The sequence below is a fragment of the Lynx canadensis genome, chromosome E3 (assembly GCF_007474595.2).
Source record: "Lynx canadensis isolate LIC74 chromosome E3, mLynCan4.pri.v2, whole genome shotgun sequence".
Taxonomy (NCBI): domain Eukaryota; kingdom Metazoa; phylum Chordata; class Mammalia; order Carnivora; family Felidae; genus Lynx; species Lynx canadensis.
Window position 1 is genome coordinate 15,504,182 of NC_044318.1, and position 25,200 is coordinate 15,529,381.

At 45.4% G+C, this 25,200-nt stretch overlaps 2 protein-coding genes across 8 annotated transcripts in view; one reads left to right on the forward strand and one right to left on the reverse strand.

The window, feature by feature from the left end:
• Window positions 1–242: 242 nt before the first annotated feature.
• KNOP1 (lysine rich nucleolar protein 1) lies at window positions 243–18,627 on the reverse strand. Of its 4 annotated transcripts, none has more exons than XM_030301041.1 (5): window positions 18,577–18,627; window positions 14,422–15,341; window positions 10,753–10,821; window positions 4,134–4,211; window positions 243–1,642 (listed from the first exon to the last, which is right to left on the reverse strand). In XM_030301041.1, the coding sequence occupies exons 2-5, from the start codon at window positions 15,337–15,339 to the stop codon at window positions 1,331–1,333; spliced, it is 1,377 nt and encodes a 458-aa protein (XP_030156901.1). In that variant the 5' UTR covers window positions 15,340–15,341; window positions 18,577–18,627; the 3' UTR covers window positions 243–1,330. The 4 variants fall into 4 exon arrangements, with proteins under 4 accessions (XP_030156901.1, XP_030156900.1, XP_030156902.1 ...); XM_030301040.1 differs by lacking the exon at window positions 18,577–18,627 and adding an exon at window positions 16,678–16,729; XM_030301042.1 differs by lacking the exons at window positions 10,753–10,821; window positions 18,577–18,627 and adding an exon at window positions 16,678–16,732.
• A 72-nt stretch (window positions 18,628–18,699) lies between these two features.
• Window positions 18,700–25,200, forward strand: part of IQCK (IQ motif containing K) — a 129,294-nt gene continuing 122,793 nt past the window's right edge. For 2 of the 4 annotated variants that reach the window (XM_030301016.1, XM_030301018.1), the window contains exon 1: window positions 18,700–18,912. In XM_030301016.1, the coding sequence (XP_030156876.1) occupies window positions 18,726–18,912 (187 nt within the window). In that variant the 5' untranslated portion in view covers window positions 18,700–18,725. The remainder of the gene's footprint in view (window positions 18,913–25,200) is intronic. The other 2 variants (XM_030301017.1, XM_030301019.1) reach the window with 1 other exon arrangement.

A 25,200-nucleotide genomic window follows, 5' to 3' on the forward strand; every position in this document is an offset into this window, starting at 1 on the left:
CTACTGTCTTGATATCCAACTTAAAATTGGTCCAGCCCTTCTTCCACCAGCTTGATGAAACCAACAGGATGGATGGAGCAGAGAGGAGAAGAGTTTCTTTGTTGAGCTGATGCATCAATTCTCTACATAAGGACTTCCTGCCAAGTGAGAGACTAAATATCCTGGCTGTTTAGTTGGGCTGCTGAGCTGGGATGACTATAGGTGTCAAATGATGTGAAAATGTCCCACTCATAAACTGTATGTTGGGATGCAAAATGCTAGGTGAATGGAAAGAAGGTGGTCGTATCGTTCAGGTCATTGTACCTGGAGCTCTGTGGGGCTGCCTATAGAGTCTAGGCATGGAAATGTGATCATGAGGAGGCAACTTCCTGTGTCATCCTCCACACAACCTGACACCTCTGCCACATAAGTCACCTAGGATTCTGTTCCTCATGGTAGCAAAGAATATAATAAACAGATCCCTAGGAATTTGTCATTGGTTCACGAAGACTAATAGTCTCTCTAAAAATGCCTTTTTCAGAATTTAATTAAGAGCATCAAGACTAAATCCAAGCTCAGCACTGAGGATGGAAAGCAGGAAGTCAGAAAAGGCAAAACTGGTTTAGAAACACATTTCCTAACAGCAAAGGAAGCTCAGTCACATCTGCTTGGTGACAATTCAGACCCCCCTTTGCCAGTAGCTCCTCCAAGATGGGAAAAGAAAATGAGTTTGCTCTTCCCTGTTTATCATTAATTCTACTTCCTGTTTGGGATTTAGACATCTAATAAAACTTCTGTTTCTTCAATCAAAAGAGATTTCAATCTCCAGTGAGTATTCCTGGTAAAGTTCCTTAGAGGGGGACATTCAGAGTAGTGAATAGTGACAGAGGACTTGGGGCACAAAAGTACAACACTTGGCACTGACTGGTTGGGTGAACCTGGGCAATTTTATTACTTCATCCCTGAACCTCAGTTTCCTCATCTATAAGATGGGGATAATAGCACCTATTTCATAATTATTAAGATTAAATACATTAATGCAGGGGCGACACATTAGTATGTACGTGGTACATACTAAGCACTCAAGACATTTAGCTATCATTTATATATGCTGATGTCTTCAATCAGGGATGGAATGCTTAATACAGAAAATAGTAAGTGTGAGCCACTCACATGTTCTCTTGACTTCTGAAACAGGAGCTTCCCTGACCTCAGTTCATTCAAGCACATGGGCAAAGTTTTCCTTAATCTCTGCAGAGGTTTGACTCGAGACATCTGTAAAATGGCTTTCATTTGCACAACTGAATAATAAAAGCAATTCTGGCTGTTTTGAAGGACAAGACAGTAGAGTTTAATCTTCAAATTTGATGGACTTGGAAGCATTTCTGTCAATATAAAAGATTTTGTCTGGGGTGGTGGAGAAGCCAAGGCCAGCGCCACGGCTGTACTTCCAGCTCATGGCCCGGTCGTAGTCCTGCTGGAGGTTCTGCCGCAGAGTGTCGGCCGCCTTCTTGTTGAGAGCCATGTTGGGCCTTCCGGTCATGTTAGGGGGGCGGCTGAATGAAGGTGACACATTTTTAAAGCCACCCATAAGTTTGAGAAATTTCAGTTTCTGTTCCTCGTTTTCAAAACCAGCAGTATCCCACTGGCCAAACTGAGTTCCCTGTGTTAAAAGAAAAAGGTGGTCATTTTCCTGGTTTCCAAAGCCCCATCCTTTCCCCAAGCCCAGCCTCAACAAGGAGGATCCAGCTAATTAAAAGCTCACTGTGGCACAGTGCTCACAAGCACATCAACAGACTATATTTTTCATTCTAACAAGAGCTGTGTAAGGAATACTGTATTTATTTTCATTTTACTGGTAAGGAAATGAAGGTATGCAGCCTAACTGGGGGCACAAGCCTAATCAATGACCCTGCCAGAATTCCATCTCGGGTCTGGCCGACACCAGGGCCCACCTTTAAACACGGAGCTGCCTGTTTGCTTCATTCCTCCCCTAACTCATGGCAAAGAGTATGGCACACCTCACCTCACCTCCAACCACTTTACCTCCCAGCTGGCCACTCTGCCCTCAGGTTGCTGTCAGTTGAAGGGAAGAGGAGAGCAAGTGGGAATCTGAAACGCACATTGCTTCCCACGAGCACTGCGCTTTATAGTGGGGGGTGGAGGCCCAGGGGGGTAAAGGGTCACACAGCCAAGCCAGAGGCTGAGCTAGTCCAGGACTAAGGGGGTCCCAATTCATGTCCAGAGTACTCTACCACCTATACATGAGTCACCCATGTTCAAGAAAATGCAAGACAGCTCCTAAGAGCGGCTGCAGAAAAAAAGACCCCTTTCCTTCTCACACCTGTGAGATAGCAAGAAACCCAGCTCAAGAAAATTATGACTTTGAAGTCACAGAGACCCAGGGATCAAGCCCGCCCTGGCTGACTCTGTTCAAATCACCTAACCTCTCTGGGCCTCAATGTCCTCATCTACAATACAGAAGTGTAATACACCTCTCACAGGGCTTTAACTAATGATCAAATCAGGTTTTTACACCAGCAACCCAGAGCACAATGCTTGGCATACTTTAAGTTCTCAAAAACTGGTCATTCTTCCCACCCCACCCTGACTGCTGACCTCCATGCTGCCTGGGAACTTTCCACTTGCAAGACAAATGCCAGCCTAGCACTTATTTCTAGATCAGTTTTGGGAGAATACTAAAAACCAATCGTTGTTACACTTGCCCTGAGTGAATCAGTGACAAATTCTTCCAGTTTCACAGCGGCCCAGATGGAGGCATAATTAACAGCTTCCCAGGCCTACAATTTCTAGAATGAGAAACCACCTCTGACAGCCCTGCACTGGGTCTGAGGAAACTAGCTCTTCCAAGGGCTGCTGACCCACTCAAAGAGGCCCTCCCACAGGGGCCCACAGCCAGTCTGGAATCCTCACCACAGGCCTCACCTGTCAAGTGTCCCCAGGTCCTGGGAGGCAATGCCACCTAAAGTGTCCCCAGCAGATGCCAGCCCCTGTGCCCTAAGATCCCCATCAGGTCCTTCTAGGTACAGCCTCTGGGGCCACTAGCTGCCCTGTTTCTTGCCTTCCTCAACTCAATAAGGATGTTCTATCAGCTCTGCTCAGCTCAAGAGGATGGAAAGAGAAGAGACACCCAGAGGGAAGACACATAACAAAGGCCCTCTCCATATCCCACTGGGCAAGAGTACAAGTCCCATTTTACAGATGTGGAAACCGAGGCTCCAAAAGGAGAAGCTGCTTCCCTAGAGTCTCACAACGAGAAAGTGGCAGAGCCAGAAATTGAACTCAGGTCTTTTGATCCAAATTAATTGTTCTGTCCTGTGTTAAACTGTGAAGGCTTAAGATAGGTCAGGAAAGCAAGCCTTCCTTGTCATCTAGATCCTTCTTTCCCTCTCCCCAATCCAATTAACTATTAGCAAGTCTTGTTGGATTGTGAAGCTGTCTCTTCTCTCTGTCCTCTGCCACCATCCCAGTCCTCAGGCCTGCAGGCTGAGCCTCCTAACCAGCTCCCCACTTCCCCTACACACATGCCCTCCAGGAGCTCTCACTGCACCTAGAGTCTCCGTACAAGCTTCCGGCCACAGCTGTCAAGGTTGGCCTGGTGTAGGCCTGCCCACAGCCCCTCTCACCCTGCTTCAGCCTGACTTCGTGTCCTCACGCAGTACTCCCTCCTGTCCCATCTCCTCAGGCCTGGTTTGGACTCTCCCATTCCAACTGGACCTTGAAGGCAGTCCTGAGAGAGGCCTGCCACCACGTAGCTCTTGCCTCTGCCACCTACCCTGGTCCAAGAAGCCTTCTGAGGTCACTATCCACTGCTGGAAAGCGCTTATCATGTGCCCTCAGAGACCAATGTATGGGACATCCCATCCATCCAGAGCTGGAGACAAAGGTTAAGGATGCTTCTCTGGCTTGGCCAGCTCTCTAGGAGGTAGGCAAGCACCCCTTCAGAAGGAGGAAAGTTAGCTCAAGACAAGCTCTGCAGTCAAGAGAGCCCAACGGCAGACTGGGACAGCCTCTGGGGCCTGGACTCTCATGGTCTTGTCTCCCATCACTTTGCTGCTCATGCCACAAGGCGAGGAAGGAGGAGTCAGGATGCCGGGGTATGTCACCCAGCAGAGCCAAAGCACTGAACTTACTGTCCACTTCCTTGGTTCAGAAGCTTCCGTTTTGCCCGACTCACGATCAATCTCTTCTTGCAAGGCCTTTCGCCTCACCTGAGCAAGGGAGAGCAAAGAAAAGAGGGAAATGGGACACAGAAGTTTTCCTTTGAGCCTAAAACAGAGCACAGAGATAGGGCAGGAGGACAGGACGGTAGCAAGAGGGAGAGGAGCTTTCCTCTGCTGCAAATTGGGGCAGGCATTTGTCGGGAACAATCTTCTAAGCATCCCAAGGCTGCAATCCCTTGGCCTAAAATGGGCAGCCTCATTTATTCTTTTTTTTGCCATTTTTTAAGAATGAACTTTCCTATAAACTGAGCCTTATCCACCTTCAGCAGAACATTTTTGTCTGTAACAGCCATAGTGGGTGGAAACTTCCCCAAAGCACACTGCCTGAAGCCCTGCCTTCCTATACAGAAGATACAGTAGTTAACTTTCGGGATAGCATTATTTTCTAAAAAGAACACTGGAGTGAGGCAAAGGCTAGTATGAAACTTAGCACTTAGATAAGTCATTTAACCTTTTTGTACTTAGATTCATTCATCTGCAAATAGAAATATCAGCTACCTTGGAGGATAAATGGCAGAAACAGAATTGTGCTATGATGTATAATAAATATATATTTGGTTGTCATCCTAGTTTCTGCAGAGAACTCCTAAACCCCTTGGTATTTCCAAAGTGAGGAGAGCAATCAAGGTGTCTTATGCTATGTAAGTGAGGAGAACGAAGAAAAGCACCTGAGGATGGGGGGTGGTTGTCAGGTGAACCAACCCCATGACCATAGGGGGTTGGAACTTGCAGTCCCCCCTCCAAACTCCAGGGAGGGAAGAGGGCCTGGAAGCTGAATCAATTAGCAAATGGTCAATGATTTAATCAATTGCACCTATGTAATGAAGCCTCCATAAACCTCCCAAAAGAGCAGGATGTTCAGAGAGCTTCTGGGTTGGTGGAAAACATGGAGATTTGTAAAGAGTGGTATACTTGGAGAGGGCATGAAATTTTAGTGCCATTTCCCTATACCTTGCCATATGTATCACTACCATCTGGCTATTCTTGATTTGTATCCTTTTATTATAAACCAACAGTCTAGTAAGTGAAATGATTCGGAGTTCTGTGAACTGCTCTAGCAAATTAATAGAACCCAAGGAGGGGGTCATCAGAACCTCCCATCTATAGCAGGCTGCCAAGGGGTGGTGGTAGTAGCCTGGTGAGACTGAGTCCTTAACCTGTGGGATGTGACACTATCTCCATATATATTGTGTCAGATTGGAGTTGAATTGTAGGACACCCAGCTGGTGTCCAAGAATTGCTGGTGTCGGAGAACCTTCCTGCCCAACATTAAATTGTTGGGTGCAGAATGTTAAGAACCTAATAGAGTGCCTGGTACACAGCAGGTACATCTTATGCAATGCTGCTAGCATGGCTCAAGGCCACCATCAGCATACTAATGACCCTGCTGTTTGATATAAAAGCTTCCAGGACCAATATCCCTGACAAACATAGATCAAAAGTCCTCAACAAAATGTCAGCAAACTGAATTCAACAATACATTAAGAGAATCATTCACCATGATCAAGCAGGATTTATCTCAGGGATGCAAGGATGGTTTAATATCCATCCTTGATATACCACATTAACAAAATGAAGAATAAAAATCATACTCATCTCAATACATGCAGAAAAAGCATTTGATAAAATTCAACATCAATTCATGGTAACAAATGTCAATAAAGTCGATACAGAGGGAACATACCTCAACATGATAAAGGCCACATAGTTAACATCATACTCAATGGTGAAAACCTTCAAGTTTTTCCTCTAAGATTAGAAACAAAACAAGAATATCTACTCTCATCACTTTTATTCAACACAGTACTGAAGTCTCGGGCACCATAGACAAGAAAAAGAAACAAAAGTGATCCAAACTGGAATGGAACAAATGAAACTGCCACTACTTGCAGATGACATGATAATCTATATAGAAAACCCGCTGATGGCTCAGAGCCTGGAGCCTGTTTCCCATTCTGTGTCTCCCTCTCTCTCTGCCCCTCCCCCATTCATGCTCTGTTTCTCTCTGTCCCAAAAATAAATAAACGTTGGAAAAAAAAAAAATTAAAAAAAAAAAAAAAAAGAAAACCCTAAAGACTCCACCAAAAAACTATTACAACTAATAAATGAATTCAGTAAAAGCTGCAGGATATAAAAACAATATACAGGAATCTGTTCCATTTCTATACACTAAAAACGAACTACTGAAAAGAAAAATTAAGAAAACACTCCCAGTTACAACTGCATCAAAAATAATAAAACACCTAGGAATAAATTTAAGGAGGTGAAAGAGCTATACTCTGAAAATTTTAAGACATGGGTGACAGAAACTTGAAGATGACATAAATAAATGGAAGGATATACCATGCTCATGGATTAGAAGAATTAACATTGTTAAAATGTCCATATTATCCAAAGCAATCTACAGATTCAATGCTATCCCTATCAAAAAACCAATAGCATGTTTCACAGAACTGGAATGAACAATCCTAAAATTCATATGGAATCACAAAAGATCCTGAATAGCCAAAGTAACCCTGAGAGAGAGAAAAACAAAGCTGGAGGTAGCACAATCCCATATATCAAACTATACTACAAAGCAGCAATCAAAATTGCATAGTATTGGCACAAAACCAGAGATCAATGGAAAAGAAGCCTGAAATAACTTATAGGTCAATTAATCTATGACAAAGCATCCAAGGATCTAACAATGTGGGAAAGACAGTCTCTTTAATAAATGGTGTTGGGAAAACTGGACAGCTACATGCAGAAGAATGAACTGGACCACTCTCTCAGACCATACACAAAGATAAATTCAAAATGGATTAAAGACTTAAATGTAAAACCTGAAACCATAGGACCCCTAAAAGAAAACAAAGGCAAAAAATTCTTGGTAATATTTTTCTGGATCTGTATCCTTAGGCAAGGGCAATAAAAACAATTAGAACTACAACAAACTAACAAAAAAGCAACCTACTAAATGGGAGAAGATACAGCTGACCCTTGAACAAGTGGGGATTGGGGCGCTGGCCCCCTGCACAATTGAAAATCCACATATAAATTCTGACTCTCCCAAAATTTAACTGTTAGTAGCCTACTGTTGACTGGAAGTTTTACCAGTAATATAAACAGCTGATTAACACAGACTCTGTATGTTATATGTATTACATACTATAATCTTACAATAAAGCTAAAGATGTAATTAAGAAAATCAAAGGAAAGAGTACATTTACAGCACTGTATTGAAAAAATTTGTGTATTCATGTACTCGTGCAATTCAAACCCATGTTGTTCAAGGATCAACTAATTTGCCAGGATCAACGTATCTGCAAATACTATATTCGATAAGGGCTTTATATCCAAAATATATGAAGAACTCATACATGGGGCACCTGGGTGGCTCAGCTGGTTAAGCGTTTGATTCTTGGTTTCAGCTCAGGTCCTGATCCTGCAGTTCATGAGATCAAGCTCCAAGTTGGGCTGTGTGCCGATAATGGGGAACCTGCTTGGGATTCTTCCTCTCCCTCTCTCTCTCTCTCTCTCTCTGTCCCTTCCCTGCTTGCACGGGCATGCTCTCTCTCTCAAAATAAATAAACTTAAAAATCAACTAGAAAATGGGCAGAGGACCTGAATAGACATTTTTACAAAGACATACAAATGGCCAAAACATGAACAGATGTTCAACATCATCAGGAAAATGCACATCAAAATCATAACAAGGTATCATGTCAAGCCAGTCAGAATGGCTAGTATCAGAGACTGGAGGTAACAAGTGTTGGTGAGGATGCAGAGAAAAGGGAACCCTTGTGCACTGTTGGTGGGAATGCAAAGTGGTGCAACCAGTATAAAAAAATAGTATGGAATTTCCTCAAAAAATTAAAAATAGAAATACGATACAAGCCAGTAATTCCACTTCTGGGTATTCACCCAAAGAAAAGGAAAACACTTAATTTGAAAAGATATATGCACCCCTATGTTTATCCCAGCATTATTTACAATTGTCAAGATATGGATGCATCCTATGTGTTCACTGATAAATGAATGGAAAAAGTTGTGGTGTGTGCGCACGCGCGCACACACACACACACACAATGGAGTATTAACAATGAAAAAGAATGAAATCTTGCCAGTTTACAACAATGTGGATGGACCTACAGGGTATTATGCTAAGTGAAATAATTGAGACAGAAAAGACAAATACCATATAATTTCACTTATACGTGCAATCTGGAAAACAAAACAAAACAAAACAAACGACTCATAAAAACAGACAACTAGTGGTTGCCAGAATGGAGGGGATAGGAGGCTGGGCGAAACAGATAAAGGAGATTAGGAAGTACAAACGCGTAAGTAAGTCACAGTGATGTACAGTACAGCATAGAGAATACAGTCAGTAATCTTGTAATACCTTTGTATAGGTGACAGATGGTAGCTACACTTATTGTGGTGAGCATAGATTGAAGGATATAATTGTTGAATCACTAGGCTGTACACCTGAAATATAATATTGTATGTCAGCTGTACTTCAATTAGGGAAAAAAAAGCATCCAGGGTCTCCTTCTCCCTCATAAGGGTTCAGGTATAACTTTGACCCAATTTGTGCCCTTTCCTCCTCCCTTCTAATCTGCCACAGGCTGTGAGACAAAGTGACCACTTATGTAAGTTGAAAACTATATAAAACAAAGTGACAACTGTAAAAATAAGAGAAAAAATGATAACATATTCCTATAGCGGAGCCATGCTCCAGATGCAGAGTGATACAGATGTGCCTAAGACAAAATGAAATTCAATTCACCAGTTAAATGATAAAAATTAAGAGAATGGGGGGCGCCTGGGTGGTGCAGTCGGTTAAGTGTCCAACTTCAGCCAGGTCACGATCTCGCAGTCCGTGAGTTCGAGCCCCGCGTCAGGCTCTGGGCTGATGGCTCAGAGCCTGGAGCCTGTTTCCGATTCTGTGTCTCCCTCTCTCTCTGCCCCTCCCCCGTTCGTGCTCTGTCTCTCTCTGTCCCAAAAATAAATAAAAGTTGAAAAAAAAAATAAAAAAATAAAGAGAATGGTCTACATAACGTAGCATGATTACACAGTGCTTTAAAATTACACAGTTACAAAGGAAAAATCTAGAAAAATATAGTAACAAAGGGTTAACAGTGACCATTCTTAGGTGATAGGATTTCAGGTCACGTTACTTTTTTTTAGGTTGCAATGTTTTAACATAGTGAACTTTCAGCATTTACAGGGAAAAAAGGCAGAGGTAAAATAGAAAGCTTCACTTACGTTGAGGTAATCTGCGACCCATAACAGTTAAAAGTTTCCTTAAAAATTGTAAACAGTAGGCACAAGTCAGCAGCAAAGGGGCTGCTGGTGGGCATCGCCCATAAGAAGTACATGGGCATGAGGACTCTCAGAGTTCCAGCAGCTTGCTGCATCCTGAGCGGGGGAGGATACCTGCGAAAGGAACTGAGGGAAGGGGCCCAGAGCCCAGAGAGGCAGCCCCCCCCCCCGCCCCCGCCGCCTCTGTCCTCTCAGTCCTCATTACAGTTAGCCCTGACCCTGGGGAGCCGCATGACTATGACCTGCAAAAGGCTGGGGACCTCCCATTTCTAAGGGGTTTGTGCTTTGTGCCAGGCCTTGGACTGGGCTCTGTCAGCATCCCCTTACTGATCGGCATGGTCCTACTTCCGATGCCCCTGAAGGAGAGTTCCTTAGCACTCCAAAGGCATTAGGTTTGGAAATTCTGTGACATCTTCTAGGCTCCCACATACTCAGCTCACTTCCTAGTAGTCACTGGTTTCTTTCTCTCCTGGAGTAGAAGGGCCACGAGACAGGAGTCATCCCTGCATCACACCCTGTTGCTTCTCTCCAGCAGTTACTTGCTGACAAAGCGTGAGGATGTGGTCAGGGTAACGGGTGCCCCTTATTAAGCAGATATAAGACAGGCCCCTGCTGATTGCCTCACAAACATGACTGCGTCTGGTCTTCACAGCCACCTACACGAGAGGGTCAGTAAGGTCAGTGACTGCCCAAGGATGTTAGTAATGGTCCAAAGCCAAGCCTCTGCTGTTACCACTGTCCTGCCTGGCCTCATTTGCTCCAGCATCATACAAAGACCCCAATTCCAGAAAGTCATGCTCCTTTATAGGATACATCTACCTACAGATCCAGGCACGCCAGAAGCAGAAGCTGAGCCACAACAGAATAACTTCTCTAAGTGCTCCTGAATTGAGGACAGGAGGTGGCAATGCACGGGCCTGGCTGAGCGCATGTTCCCTGCCCTGGCTGCAGTTCCTGGAGTCATACTCCTGTCTCTCCTGCAGCAATTATAAGGGAAACACTCAGCCTGAGATTCTCAATGATCAGATAGCCCCTCAGCCAAAGCTGTGGTAGTGAAAGGGTCACAAGTCCCCTGCCACTTGAGGTGTTCCAGAGCTGGCTGGTGGCTTTTGGGTTCCTTGACACCTCTGGGACCAGGATCTTGTTGCCCAGGAGGAGACAAATGTGTGCCTGGTGGGTGGCAAGACATCTGGAAGGGGGATGAGGACCTGGACCGTACCTGGTCTATGTGCGCCTCATCCATGTTGCCTTTCTTTTCCAACACCACCTCTAAGTCTGTGTCAGGCTCCTGCACAAAAGGGCAAAGGGAGGAAGAGTCAAGCATACGATGGCCTCTGCCCCAGCAGCCCAGCAGGATGAGATCATGATAATCCAGAGAAGTCCCAAGACTGCAGCACCACCTCAACCCCTGCCACCAACAGAACTTCTGACATCCTGTCTTCCACATTTCTGATTCTCCTCTCAAGACAACGGCACTGACCTAACATATGAAGAAACTAAGATTCAGAGAAGTGACAGGACCATCATGAAGTAACCCCCACAGCTCAGGGACAGAACTGACACAGGTCTCCTGACTAAGGCTTGGCACACCTTTCCTGCCACAGACATCATCTTATCTCCCATGGCACCACACCAGCAAGAGGAGAGAGGCCAAGGGCCCTGCTGATGGGGGTGGAGGGACAGACTGGCAGGGGACAAGTAAGCCTGGGGCCCTGATTGGGGTGAGGGTGGGCAGGGCGGGGACCCTGCCAGCAAACGTAAATCCAGTTCTCTCCTCCAGTGCCCACCCCCACTCCAGTCCTAGTCATTGCCTTCCCTCCTACCTGGACAACACAACAGTCTCTAACTCCTGCTTCCTCACCCCCTTCCACCCCAACCCTGCTCCATTATGCACAACTAGGGTGAGCTTTAAAAACTCAACTGGGGGCGCCTGGGTGGCGCAGTCGGTTAAGCGTCCGACTTCAGCCAGGTCACGATCTCGCGGTCCGTGAGTTCGAGCCCCGCGTCAGGCTCTGGGTTGATGGCTCAGAGCCTGGAGCCTGTTTCCGATTCTGTGTCTCCCTCTCTCTCTGCCCCTCCCCCGTTCATGCTCTGTCTCTCTCTGTCCGAAAAATAAATAAACGTTGAAAAAAAAAAAAAAATTTTAAAAACTCAACTGGAGGGGCACCTGGCTGGCTCAGTCAGTAGAGCATTACAACTCTTGATCTCGCAGTTGAAGGTTCAAGCCTTACACTGGGTACAAAAATTACTTAAAACAAAATCTCAGGGCCTGGTGGCTCAGTTGGTTGAACATCTGATTCCTGATTTCAGCTCAGGTCTTGATCTCGTGGTTCATGAGTTGGAGCCCCAAGTTAGGCTCCGCAAAGTCAGTGCAGAGCCTGCTTGGGGTCCTCACTCTCTCTCTCTCAAAATAAATAAATAAACTTAAAAAAAGAAAAAGGTAAATAAAATAAAATCTTAAAAAAAAACTCAACCGGATCATATCGTATATACACCTTAAACTTGCACCATGTTATATGTCAATTACATCTCAATTAAAAAAATAAAAATTTAAAAAATCAGATCAAATCACCCCACTACTCCCCAAAACTCTCCAGGAGCTCTTATCCTATTTACACAAAAATCTAGACTCCTGTGGCCTCTATGGTCTCTATTCCTTGGCCCCTCCCAAACTCCCAGCTTCTACTACCCCAGTCTCTGCTCCTTCCAGGACCTCTGCACTGTTGCTCCCTCTGTATGACCCAGAGCCAACAGCCCTCACACAACTCCGCTCCCATGTGGTGTCCTCACTGGGCCTGCCCTGGGCATGTTTGCATGTGTCAAACTTGCTCACTGACCTTAGCTCCCATGGGACCCTCTAAAAGTGAGACCCCAGGCCACTTTCCCTGATCCTTTGGTCATGACAACTGCCATCTTTTCGCAGCCTGACTTTAAATGTGCTCTGCGCGGCACCCAGCATCACATGTGATGATCCCTGGAAGGCTCTGTTTACTCACATCACCCATCCAGACCCTGAAGATGTGTGCATTTCCTGACTCAGAGGGCTGTCCGAGGCAGCAGAGCCCCCAAGGCAGGAGATGTTAAACAGAGGGGAACAACCACCTTTCACCGAACTCTGGAAAGAAGGGATTCTGATGGGGGTTGGGCTCCCAGCCTCTAGGGTTCCTCTTGGCCCCAAGAGCTTCTGAATGAAAGAGACCAGTGAAATAAGTCTAATGGACTAGGACAAAACTGGGAAAAATCCAGAAACCAGAACTGCCTTTTGTAGGCCCTGAAAAGGAGGCCGCCCCTGCCCTCCTCAACCCTATCAAGCTGAGCTGAGGGTGCCCAGACACTTCCTGATGACCTTGCTCCAGGGGGCTCATCCTTCAATTGGTATTAACGGAGCCCCCGCCAGTGCCAGGGCCATCCTTCAGTAACAACTACATACACGTTAGCCATCATTCTTACTTGAGGACCACACGGCAGTGGCTGGTCTGAGCTTACCTAGCTGGTCGGTGCAGAACTGGGAAGAGAACTCAGGGCTTGTTTAATAGAAGACAGTCACTTCTTGGGCTCTAATGGCTCTACCATCTATGGGAAGCTACAGGGCAGCTTCTGAGAAAGGATGAAACCTCCAGTTCCAGAGCCAGACTGGGCTGAAAGCCCACCCTGACAGGTAGATGATCCTGATCAAGGTATTTAACTCCTCCCTTAGTATCCTTGTCTGTTAAATGAGGATAACGACAGCAGCCATTTCACCAGACTGATGTGAGGATTAAACGGGTTAATACATGGGGGAGCATTAGCCTACCGCCAGGCACACAGTAAGTGTTCAACATCAGCCTTGGCTACCCCAACAGGCCAGACATCTGCTTGGAGTAGGACACATACCATCTCATTTCCCCCTGCACATCCACTCACTTATTCCAAAAACAGGAATGAAGGTGTGGTCCTGACACAAATAGAGGCAGATGTGGACCTGTGGAGTCCAAGTGCTCTGGCTCATCTCCTCCCTTCTCTCCCCCACTCAAGGAAGCCTGTCAGGATGGAGACAACGTATCTCTGTTGTGTTCGCCAGACCATCAACTATTGTCTTCCTCCGGGTAATTAGGATTGGGTTTTCCTCCCAGGAATTGTCTTCCCCCCGACCTCAAACAGTGGGGTTCAGTGGGACTAATACCCTAGTTTCCTCCCCCCAGCTTCAGATCAGGGCTTCCAGCTTGGGTGATCACCTGAGGCATGTGACAGCAGCCCTGAGAATTTTCTTGCAATCGTTTCAGAGGGGCTACAGTTCTCCCTTTGGGGGTAGGCTAACTACTAGGATGAAATCCTGGAACTGCTGAGACTGTCTTGCTATGGGTGGGAGGTGGGAGGTGCCTGCCTGTGACTAAAACCCACTAGAAGAAAAAAATACAAAGCCCAGAGCTGGGGAAAGCCACACAGGCATCTCCTGCAATCCAAACCTATTTGGTCTCTAAATCATGTAAACAGAGCACAGAAAATAAACTTAGATAGGCTTGGACACCATGTTATCTCAAACTATTTGGTTCCTGAGTTTTGGACAGCAAGTGGCAAGAGTTCAGAAAGAGAGTGATTCATCTGAAAAATTTGTATCTATTCAGACCCTAAGTGAAGATAGTGAGAAGTTGGGTAGAGTTTCAATAGCAAGGGATACCTTTATTACTGAGGATAGTGCATGAGTACCTGGATCCAGCCATACCTGAAACTAAATAGCTTTTAACCTTTCCAGTTACATATCTCAACAAATACCCTTTTCTGGCTGAAGTCAGTTCAATCAGGGTTCTGGCAGCTACAAAGGGGAGTGCCTGTGTACGAATGCACACACACATTCCCCACTTCCACCCTTATTCACCCAAGCAGAGTCTACTTCTGAAGAAAAGCTTACCTCTTTACAAGGCTCTCCTGCTACTCTGCTCTCTTTCTCCTTCTTCTTTTTATTCCTCCTCAGAGCTGGCTCCTCAATGCCTGGCTTTTCTGCCTTTTTCTTGGCCTTCATTTTCTTTTTTGCAGGGGACTTGGGGTTATGTTCTATTGGGATGTATTCTGGAGCCTCAACTTTGACTGGCTTCTTACTTCCTTTCCTGGGGATGCCCTCAATGGACTTGGAGAGCTCAAGATGCCCTAGGGAGGTGTCTCCCTTCTGGTGGATTTTCTTTTTCTTCTTCATCTTCACATTGTGCTCCCTGGGGCTCTCCTGCTTCCGTTTCCGCCCTGAGGCTGTCTGCTCCTCTCCATCCTTCCCCACCGAGCAAGCATACAGAGAATCCCCAGACTCACAGAACCAAGGGTCCTTGGCTGAAAAGGCTGCAGCCTCCTGGGCCTTTTTCTCCTTCTTGTGTTTTTTGGGCTTCTTGCTGATGCTGATCACCTCCTCGCCCTGTCTGGGGTCCGGGAAGGTCTTCACTCTCAAGCCAGGGGACATGGCCGGAGGCCATAAGGACTTCCTCTTCTTTTTCTTCTCCCCACCTTGGAACTCAGATGAACCAAGAGCCTGCTTCCTGGGGCTCGGCAACTTCTCTGTCCGTCCAGCACGTAATGTGGTCTCAGGTTCTAAGTGCTGCTCACTGAGGGTGCTATGTCCCTTCTTTTTCTTCTTTTTCTTCACTAGAGGCATCTCAGATGCCTGTCCCAGGACCACACTCTTTGAGGGGGATGTGGCTTTTGTAGGACAGATCTCAGTGAAGTAATTGTCACTGTTTAAAACTGAGTATTGAGTCTCTAGTTCTTTGACCACCTTCTTTTTCTTCTTCTTTTTCTCTGGGAGCCCAAGGCCCAAGTCTCCTTTGTGGGTTTTAGTGATCATTCCTGAAAAAAGAAATGGTACACGTTATCCCCTACCAAATCCCCGTGTACAATTCAGTTAGGTAGTACCAAAAGCCACGTTTCTTTTTTTTTTAATGTTTATTTTTGAGACAGAGCATGAAAGGGGGGTCGGGTCAGAGAGAGGGAGACACAGAATCCGAAGCAGGCTCCAGGCTCCGAGCTGTCAGCACAGAGCCCAATGCAGGGCCCGAACCCACGGACCGTGAGATCATGACAAGAGCCGAAGTCGGACACCCAACTGACTGAGCCACCCAGGTGCCCCAAAAGCCATGTTTCTGAGTGGCTAGTCTGAAATGTTAAGGGATGGAAAAATGTGATCAAAGAAGTAGAATGGAGTTTAAATTCAGACAGGCCCAAGTTCAAATTGAAACTGCTCCCTCACCTTAAGCTAATCATCTAGCCTCCCTGAACATTAATTTCCCCATCTAGAAAATGGGGGGAAATAACACTTCCTTCTCAAAGGGAGAAGTGATCCATGCAAAGTGGTACACTGTTGATTCCTTTTCCTAACCCCCCTTCTCAGATCTCTGAGCCTAGTCACCCATTCCAACAAATTTACTGCCTACCCTGTGCCAGCCAGGGAGGACACAACTGCAGTCAAATCAGACAGACAATTTCTGAAGGGAACAGAAATCCTGAGGTGAACTCTTCCTGCCAATTCCCACCAGAGGCAGTAACTGTGGCACAATTAACTCCTTACCTTGCTTCACCTAAGTAGCTTTTCCTTTGTGTGTGGAAATTAACTTCCCCCACCTGCACACTGGATGACTTACCCTCCTAATTACCTTCCCATGTGGCTAGTAGTATGAGCAGCAGCAAGATATGGAAGGAGCCCCAGCTAGGACAGACAAGACCTGGGTTCAAATGGTGACTGACACTCTCTTGCCACATAGTGTTGGCTTATCCGGGCCTCAGTTTCCCTATCCATCATCAGGGACTGAACCAGATCAAAGGCTGCCAGGGGGAGAAGGTGTGGGGGCCACACCTTGCCTGCTTCACTGTTTTTAAATTTTCAAATTACCAATATTTAACAATTGGCGATGACACAGAGCAACCTACAATGTCCAGCTTTTTTGGGGAAATATCACGTAGGCAACTGTGCGAGGGCCCTCAAGTACACTTTAGCTTCCAGCTAGGCTACTTCTGTTACTCATCACACCCCAGTTCCTATTGCTCCCTGAACTAGATGACATGGAGACACCCAGGGAATCCAGAAACAAAATATCCCCCAGGTTTGGACAGTGGGAGGCATAGTTCAAAAGGCTCTACATCCTGAAGCTCTCCAGGCTCAGAACCCTGCAGACTGGACTTGACTCACCATTAGCAGCTTCAAGGAGCAAGGCCAGAACCAAACTATGACTCAAATTCATTTGTAACTCATGCCAGGAGCACCTGGAAAGTCAAGGGAACCCTGTCATTCATTCCTATCCTGTTTTCTGCTCTATTCCCAGAGCCTAGCTCTGTACCTGGCACACAGCAGGTGTTCAATAAATACCAAAAAAATGAATGCCAGAGATACAGAGATGAACAAGATAAAACACCTGCTATGGGGTGCCTGGGTGGCTCAGTCGGTTAAGCATCTGACTTTGGCTCAGGTCATGATTTCACAGTTTGTGGGTTCAAGCCCTGCATCAGGCTCTGTGTGGACAGCTCAGAGTCTGGAGCCTGCTTAGGATTGTCTCCCTCTCTCTGTCCTCGTCTGCTTGTGCGCACTCTCTCAGAAGTAAAAAACAAAAAACAAAAACAAACACTTAAAAACTGTTAAAAAAAAAAAAAAAAACACCTGCTCTCAAGAAGGTGTAGGAGGAAAAGATGTGTGATAATGAAGACACAAGTGATAACATCAAGGCTAGTGGTGAGGTCAGGGCAATGGAGTTAATCTAATCTGACCCATCAGTTGTCAGTAAAGTTTCTAGTACAGAAGTTTCCAGCTTGGGCAACTACAGGACGGTGGTGTTAAATCCTAAGAAAAAGGAACTGAAGGAGGGTGATTAGGGGCTGCAGGAGACAGGCTGGTTTGCATAGATGCCTTGAGATATCCAAAAGAAGACTGTCCAGTGAACAGGTGGATATGTGGGTCTGAGGCTCAGGGGTGATGGGGCTGACATAGATAAGAAAAACTTAGGGGCGCCTGGGTGGCGCAGTCGGTTAAGCGTCCGACTTCAGCCAGGTCACGATCTCGCGGTCCCTGAGTTCGAGCCCCGCGTCAGGCTCTGGGCTGATGGCTCAGAGCCTGGAGCCTGTTTCCGATTCTGTGTCTCCCTCTCTCTCTGCCCCTCCCCCGTTCATGCTCTGTCTCTCTCTGTCCCAAAAATAAATAAACGTTGAAAAAAAAATTTAAAAAAAAAAAAAAAAAAAAAAAAAAAAAAAGAAAAACTTAGAAATGTATGGATGATAACTAAGCCTCAAATACAACACCTAAGCCAACACCTTAGGGAAACAGGAGGGCAGAGGAAGAGGGGCCTGCAAAGGAAGAGAAGTAGGTGCGAACCTAGAGAGGGTGGAGTCAAGAGAGCGGAGAGCGCCTCAGGTGGGGGGAATAGACAAGAGACCTGTTTGGAACAAAGAAGCCAAAGGGGGGCTGTGGTCAATTTAATCCCCTTAAGCTTCCCTCCTCTTTAGCACTGAATACGCTCCTCCTTAACCCAGCGAGCCCAGATGTATTCACTCTAAGGGAAGAGGAATGTTCCTTACGGTGTCTCCAGTAAAAACCAGCACTTTCTCCAAAAGCGCTTTTAAAATCTCCCGGTAGCCTCCTGAGGACCGGTGTGAAGGCCCCATCGCACAGACTTGCTGAGGCTTCGAGACTTCAATTTACCAGTCCTAGGTCCTAAAGCCAGCAAGTGACAAAAAAAGATCCGAACCCAGCCCGCAGAGCCTGTGCTCTGCACGATGGAACCGACACCCCACCACCACGGCAGGTTCACTAGCGGGAAGCAAGGGAGCCGGGAGGAGAAACGGACCCTCTAAGGCTCCGGCAGCGCCAAAGCTTCCGCGCGCATACACACGCGCGGAGGAATTACCCGCAATCCTGGCCCCACTCCAAGGCGGGAGAACTTCCAGAAGGCGGCGGCCTCAGGCCGGAGCGAGCGCTGGTGGTTGGTGGTGTGGATTTGGGGTGCAAGTCGCCCGCTTTTCCCTTAGTTTGCCCCGCAAGTCCCCAAGCCCAATCTCCAGACCCCGCGCCTCCCCGCCTGGGCCGCCCCTCAGCACTCACCCTCAGGCCAATCTTCCCCGCCTCCACGTGAAAGCCAGCTCCGCCGCGACCCGGAAGTTAATCTCGAGTCTCTGGCTCGCCCCCGTGAATTCTGGGTCCTTCCGGGTCGCAGCCCTGCTGGGAGGGCGGTTGCCTTGGAAACCGTGGCCATGGCGGCCCCGGGGCGGGTGAGCAGTCGCACCGGTCCTCGCGAGGAACCGGCTGGCTCTACAGAGTCGTCGGATGCTACCCGGACGCCAGTGCCCACCGTGTCCCCCGTATCCCCCGAGCTACCCGTCTCGCCCGGACAGGGTGCGGAGCCGCTGGGCAAGAACCTGTGGGAGCAGATCTGTGAGGGTAGGCAGTCCGGGCCGGCAGAGAGGGGCGGGACTCGTCAGGCTGGGGCCGCGTTTTCTGGGCGCTTACTTTGAATGGCTTTCTAGCAGCCGCGCCGTAGGCCCGCCGGGCTTTCCATTTCACGCATGGGGAAACTGAGGCTCCGAGAGGTTTGTCCGAGATTACGCAGCGCAGTCTCCAACCTTGATCCGTAGTCAGATTAAAGGTAGGGAAGACAGGGGAAAGCGGAACAAGGGGACCCATTGGTGGGGACTGTGGCTCTCAAACCTCATTTAATGCATAGGAAAGAATCTTGGGGCGGAGAAGGCGAGCTCGATTAAAACGTAGGTTCCCAGCCCCTGCCCCCAGATCTCTTAGTCAGATGCAGGAAATCTGTGCTTTTGACGAGCATCCTAAGTAATTCTGATGTAGTCTGTAGCCCACATGTTGGGTAAGCGTGGTCTATACAGACTTGGGTTTTAATCCTTCTCCCATTTCTAATCTTCCTTAAAATCCTCAAATGGAGGTTAGCTCAACTTCTTTTGTGGCCCTACACATAGGCTTGGTCATGAGGCCTTACAATACTCTTCACCTGTTGGGCAAGTTACTGCCCTCTCTGTAAAATGAGCATAATAATGACACCTATTTTATGGTATTAGGAGCGTTGCAGCTAAACAGTCCTAGAAAGTGCTTAGCAAACTGCCCGATTTCCAACAAGAGCTCATTGTTAGCTCTTGAAAAAATAATATTGGGTGGGTCTTTTTCTCCTGTAGGTTGTAAGCTCCTCAAGGTCAAGAACTCAAGATTTTTCATTCTTGTGGCTACTGTCACTACCTCAGCTGTGTGAAACAGCATTGCCCAGTAGAACTTTTCAATATGGTAGCCCTACTGATTCATCATGTTGTACACCTGAAACTAATTTAATGTTATATATGCGTTACATCTCAATGAAAAAAATATGTGGTAGCTACTAACATGGTTACTGAGCACTTGAAATGTAGTGTAACTTTAGTGCTCAGTTTTTTTATTTTAAGTTTAACAAAGTTAGATAGCCACTTGTGGCTAGTGGCTACTATATTGGACAGTGCAAGCCAGTAAATGTTGAATGGAAAAAAGAGTGAATGCACCAGTATACGGGATCGGATAGAAGGAGAGAGAGCAAGGAGGTGAAACAAGTGGAAAAATACAGAGGAGAAAGAGAATAGTTAGTGGACACAGTTGATCGATACCTCAGCAGCTGTCTGTTTCACCTGCATCCAGTGTTTGAATTCCTTTTCCAGCATTACATTATATTTAGAAAAATCTGTTTCATCTTGAATGTCCTCCTTATAATTTGATCCTTTGATCCTTGCCCCCTTGGTGCTATGGCCCAAGTTGATCTCACTCTACCATAAAGAATCCACTCTTATTTGAAGGTAGTTGTGGCTCTCTTTTCCCCAGGAAAGTGAAAGATATTTTGACTTCTCCAAGCCAAACAGCTCTTCATAATACAGTTTATTACTCGTGTGTTGTTAGGAAAACTGCTTACCTACCTCACAGGGCTGTTGTGAAGACTGAATAAGAAAATGTATGTGAAGATGCTTAGCACAGTGTCTGGCATTTAGAAAGTGCTCAATAGGGGCGCCTGGGTGGCGCAGTCGGTTAAGCGTCCGACTTCAGCCAGGTCACGATCTCGCGGTCCGGGAGTTCGAGCCCCGCGTCAGGCTCTGGGCTGATGGCTCAGAGCCTGGAGCCTGTTTCCAATTCTGTGTCTCCCTCTCTCTCTGCCCCTCCCCCGTTCATGCTCTGTCTCTCTCTGTCCCAAAAATAAATAAACGTTGGAGAAAAAAAAAAAATTAAAAAAAAGAAAGTGCTCAATAAATGTTTGTTGTTGTTAACAAAGAAACATGGTTTGCACTGTGTTTTAGAATCATGAGATTTATTTTGGTCAAACAGCCCTGTAGGGAGAAAGCAAAGACAAAAGGTTTTGGTGCTCTCTAAAAAGCAAGTGAACTGATGCTGCTCACAAAGTGATAGAGTTACATCCAAAAGTTAATGAGGTCTGGTGTGGCTGGGTGGCTCATTTGGTTAAGTGTCCAGCTTTGGCTCAGGTCATGATCTCACAGTTCATGAGTTTGAACCCCACGTTGGGCTCTATGCTGACAGCTCAGAGCCTGGAGCCTCCTTCAGATTCGGTGTCTCCCTCTCTCTCTGCCCCTCTTCTGCTCGTGCTCTGTCTCTCTCTCAAAAGTAAATTAAAAAAAAAATTTTTTTAAAGAAGTTAATGAGGTCAAAGGTGGTGAATTATATACTCAGGTGCTGTGTTGATTATTACAATCCAGGTGAATAAACCCAATTTCTTAAACATTCTAACATGCAATTTTCTATAAGAGATAGTAAGATTTAGTGTCTCACGACAAACATGAAAAACAGATTTTGTGGTAATTCTATGTTTGAGGTTAAGTATTACATTCTATTAGTATATCTCCATTTAAAAAGCAAATTATTGGGGCACCTGGGTGGCTCTGTCAGTTAAGCACTTGACTTCAGCTTAGGTCATGATCTTGTAGTTTGTGAGTTTGAGCCCTGCGTTGGGCTCTGTGCTGATAGCTAGAGCCTGGAGCCTGCTTCGATTCTGTGTGTGTGTGTCTCTCTCTCTGCCCCTCCTCTGCTCACACTCTGTCTCTCCTTCAAAAATAAATAAACGTTAGGGGCGCCTGGGTGGCGCAGTCGGTTAAGCGTCCGACTTCAGCCAGGTCACGATCTCGCGGTCCCTGAGTTCGAGCCCCGCGTCAGGCTCTGGGCTGATGGCTCAGAGCCTGGAGCCTGTTTCCGATTCTGTGTCTCCCTCTCTCTCTGCCCCTCCCCCGTTCATGCTCTGTCTCTCTCTGTCCCAAAAATAAATAAAACGTTGAAAAAAAAAATTAAAAAAAAAAATAAATAAATAAATAAATAAATAAACGTTAAAAAAAAATTTTAAGCTAATTATCACAGCAATCAGACCTGTCAGAAACTCAGTTTCAAGAAAATGAAATACAGAACAGGTAAATATCTGACTTAAGACTGTCCTATGCTGCTGCTGCTGTGTGTGTGTGTGTGTGTGTGTGTGTGTGTGTGTGTATGTATAAGTTGACAACTTACTTGTAAATGTTCTTTAATTTTGTCTCATCTTAACAGTGACGACTACCTCTGACCTTTGTATTCTCAAAGGCACTTGTATTATTGATAAATAAAGTTCCTTCACTGCCAAGGCTTCTAGTTAAATCTTACTTGTGACATGATTTTTAACTATAGTTTTAAGGAAGACTGAGTCAAAGTATCACGAGTTTCCCATCTTCTATTTTGATATTGCTGTTACTACTCTCATCAGCATCCTCATTATTGCCATTGGTTCATCACTCCAAACCCTCTCTGGCCTCAATCCTTAAAGCTATTGTAAAACCAAGTTCCTCCATCCCACCTCCCAGATACCAGTATGGACCAGCTCTGAATGCCTGCTTGTAACCCTAGCGCAGCAGCTGAGTACAGCTGGAGAAAAATGACACCAAGAGGCTCTCACAGTGCCTGTCAATCAACAGCCCCCATCTGCTAGTCCCAAGTTTCGACTGCCCTCCTCAAACATTGTGTGATACCACTTAGTAAATGTAGGAGGCATTCACCGAGAATAGTAAGGCAATCAGAAGCAGGAAGGGTATCCTCCAACTTCCATATTACCAATAAACATAATTGCATCTGCATGCATGGAAGAAGTGTTTACCCTGCTATTCACAGCTCTGCCTACATCTGTGCTTTGGTACCATCCTCTTGTGATCCCAGGATCCTGCTCTGTCACCCCCTCTTCTACATCTAACTTCTTTACTGGCTTTTGCTAACAAACATCCTTTGGTCTGTCATCTTAAGGAAAAACTTCTCCCTTAGCCCCTATTATGTTCTAGCCCTTGTCTTCCCATTTTCTTCTCTCATCCAAGCTTCTGGAAAGAAGACACTGCCCTTGTTCGTACCACTTTCGTTCCTATTCTCTTAACCCAGCACAGACTAGCTCCTACTTACCTCATGGTTCCAATGAAATTATTCTCATATATTGTCAACATATCTACCCATGTTGGGAACTGTTTTAAATGCTGGGCCAGTAATGACTCTAGGCACTATTCTAGACACCAACAGCTTTCCATCTCAATGAGTGTTACCATCATTCACTCAGCTACCCAGTCCAGAAATCAGAGATTCATCTTAACATGCTTCCCATTTGCTTTCCATGATCCCCAGTCCCTACAAATTCTACCTGCTTAACATTTGTAACCCCCAACTCCTCACCCTTGATTTTCATGGCTGCTGCTTTAGATCAGGCCCTTACCACTTCCTATTTGGATTGCTGCCGTAGCTTTTTATTTGCAGAAGGCCACCATCCAGACCATCTTCCACAGGAATGTCTTTAAAATTCAAATCTGATTACGTTATGCCATGACCTGCAATGATTTTCATAGCTTTCATGATAAACAAACTCTTTACCTTAATACCTAAGCCCTTTAATGATCTTTTGTTTGTTTGTTTCATCACCTACCATTTGTTCAAGTCATCCTAATGGCAACACTTATTGAGCTGCTTTTTATGTGCCAAGCACTGTGCTAGATGCTTTTCCTCTCATTTAAACCTCCCAAGAACTCAGGGTTTTGCCTGTTGTACATATGAGGAAACTGAAGCAGATAGAGTTTAGGCAACTTGCCTGAAACAAGTGGCAGAACCAGGCTTGAACTCTGATGTGTGTGTCACTCAAGTCCAAACCCTTAGGCAACATACAGCATGCTTCAAAGTGTAGACTGGGAGCACCTGCATCAAATCTAGATTACTTATTAAAATGCAGATTCCTGTGCTCTGTACTGGATCTAATGAAGTGGGACTTTTTGGGGGTGAGTCCCCAAGCTCTCCATTTTAAATAAGCTCTCCAAGTGAGGTACAAAGCACAGTACTACTGTCCTGTCTTGTGTATTTTTAGCCACAAGAAATTATTCCTGGGCACCTCCGTGGCTCAGTCAGTTAAGCATCCAACTCTTGGTTTCTGCTCAGGTCATGATCTCACAGTTTTGTGAGTTCAAGCCCCTCATCTGTCTCTGTGCTAACACCTCAGGACCTGGAGCCTGCTTCAGGTTCTGTGTCTTTGTCTCTCTCTGCCCCTCCCCGCTCATGCTCTCTCACGTGCATGTGCATGTTCTTTTTCTCTCTCTCTCAAAAATAAACATTAAAAATGTTTTGGGGGCACCTGGGTGACTAGTCAGTTGAGCATCTGACTCATGGTTTGTGAGCTTGATCCCCATATCAGGCTTCATGCTGATAGCTCAGAGCCTGCTTGGGATTCTCTCTCCCTGTCTCTATGCCCCTCCCCTGCTTGCTCTGTCTCACTCTCTCTCTCTCTCTCTCAAAGTAAATAAATAAACACACAAAAAAATTTTTAATTAAAAATTATTTCAAAAAATAAATTGAGTCAAACCTGGTGAATCAAGTTGTTTTAATGAGTTCAATACTCTTTACAAACTTAATCAAATTTATACAAACTCATGTGGCTTTCAGTGGAAAAAAGCATCAGTCTGTAATCAATTATATATTTTAAATTGAAATCACAAGGCAAAAGTGACAAGTTCTCTAATATGCCAGATTCTCTTAAATATTACAGACTTGAAATCACAAACACATCAGATTGTCCTGAAGATAATGTATTTTCCCATGCTTCTACATAATCATTTCAACTGTTTATCTTTTGTGGTTGTATGATGAAAATATTTGCATTTTTTCCATCAACTTTAAGTGAACTCCTAAGAAGTCTTCTTAGAAAAAATCTAAATAGAAAAAATAAAAATAGATGACAATGAAATGCAGATAAAAGCAAAATATCATTTTAAATATAGGATTGGTAATAACCCAGAGAAACAGAGAGTCTTACTATTAGGAGTATAAATTGTTGTAAACTTTTTGTAGGAACATTTGGCATTTGGGCCCAAATTTTAAATTATTTTTTTTCTTTAACAGAACAATTCCACTTCTAAGAATTAATCCTACAAAAATATCTCCCTTCCAATTTATGATGTATATATAATGATGCTCATGGCAGCATTGTTTGTAATAATGAAGCATTGTAAAAAACCTGAACACCGACTAAGAGTACACTGGTTAAATAATTGTGGCATATCCTGTATATAACAACGTTGAAAGGTGTCACACATTCAACATCTAGAATGGTTCCTGGCACATAGCGGGCCGTCAATAAATATGAACAAATTAATAGATAAAGGGTCAAAAGTAACTTGCTATACTCTTTATTTTCTTCATTCATTCATT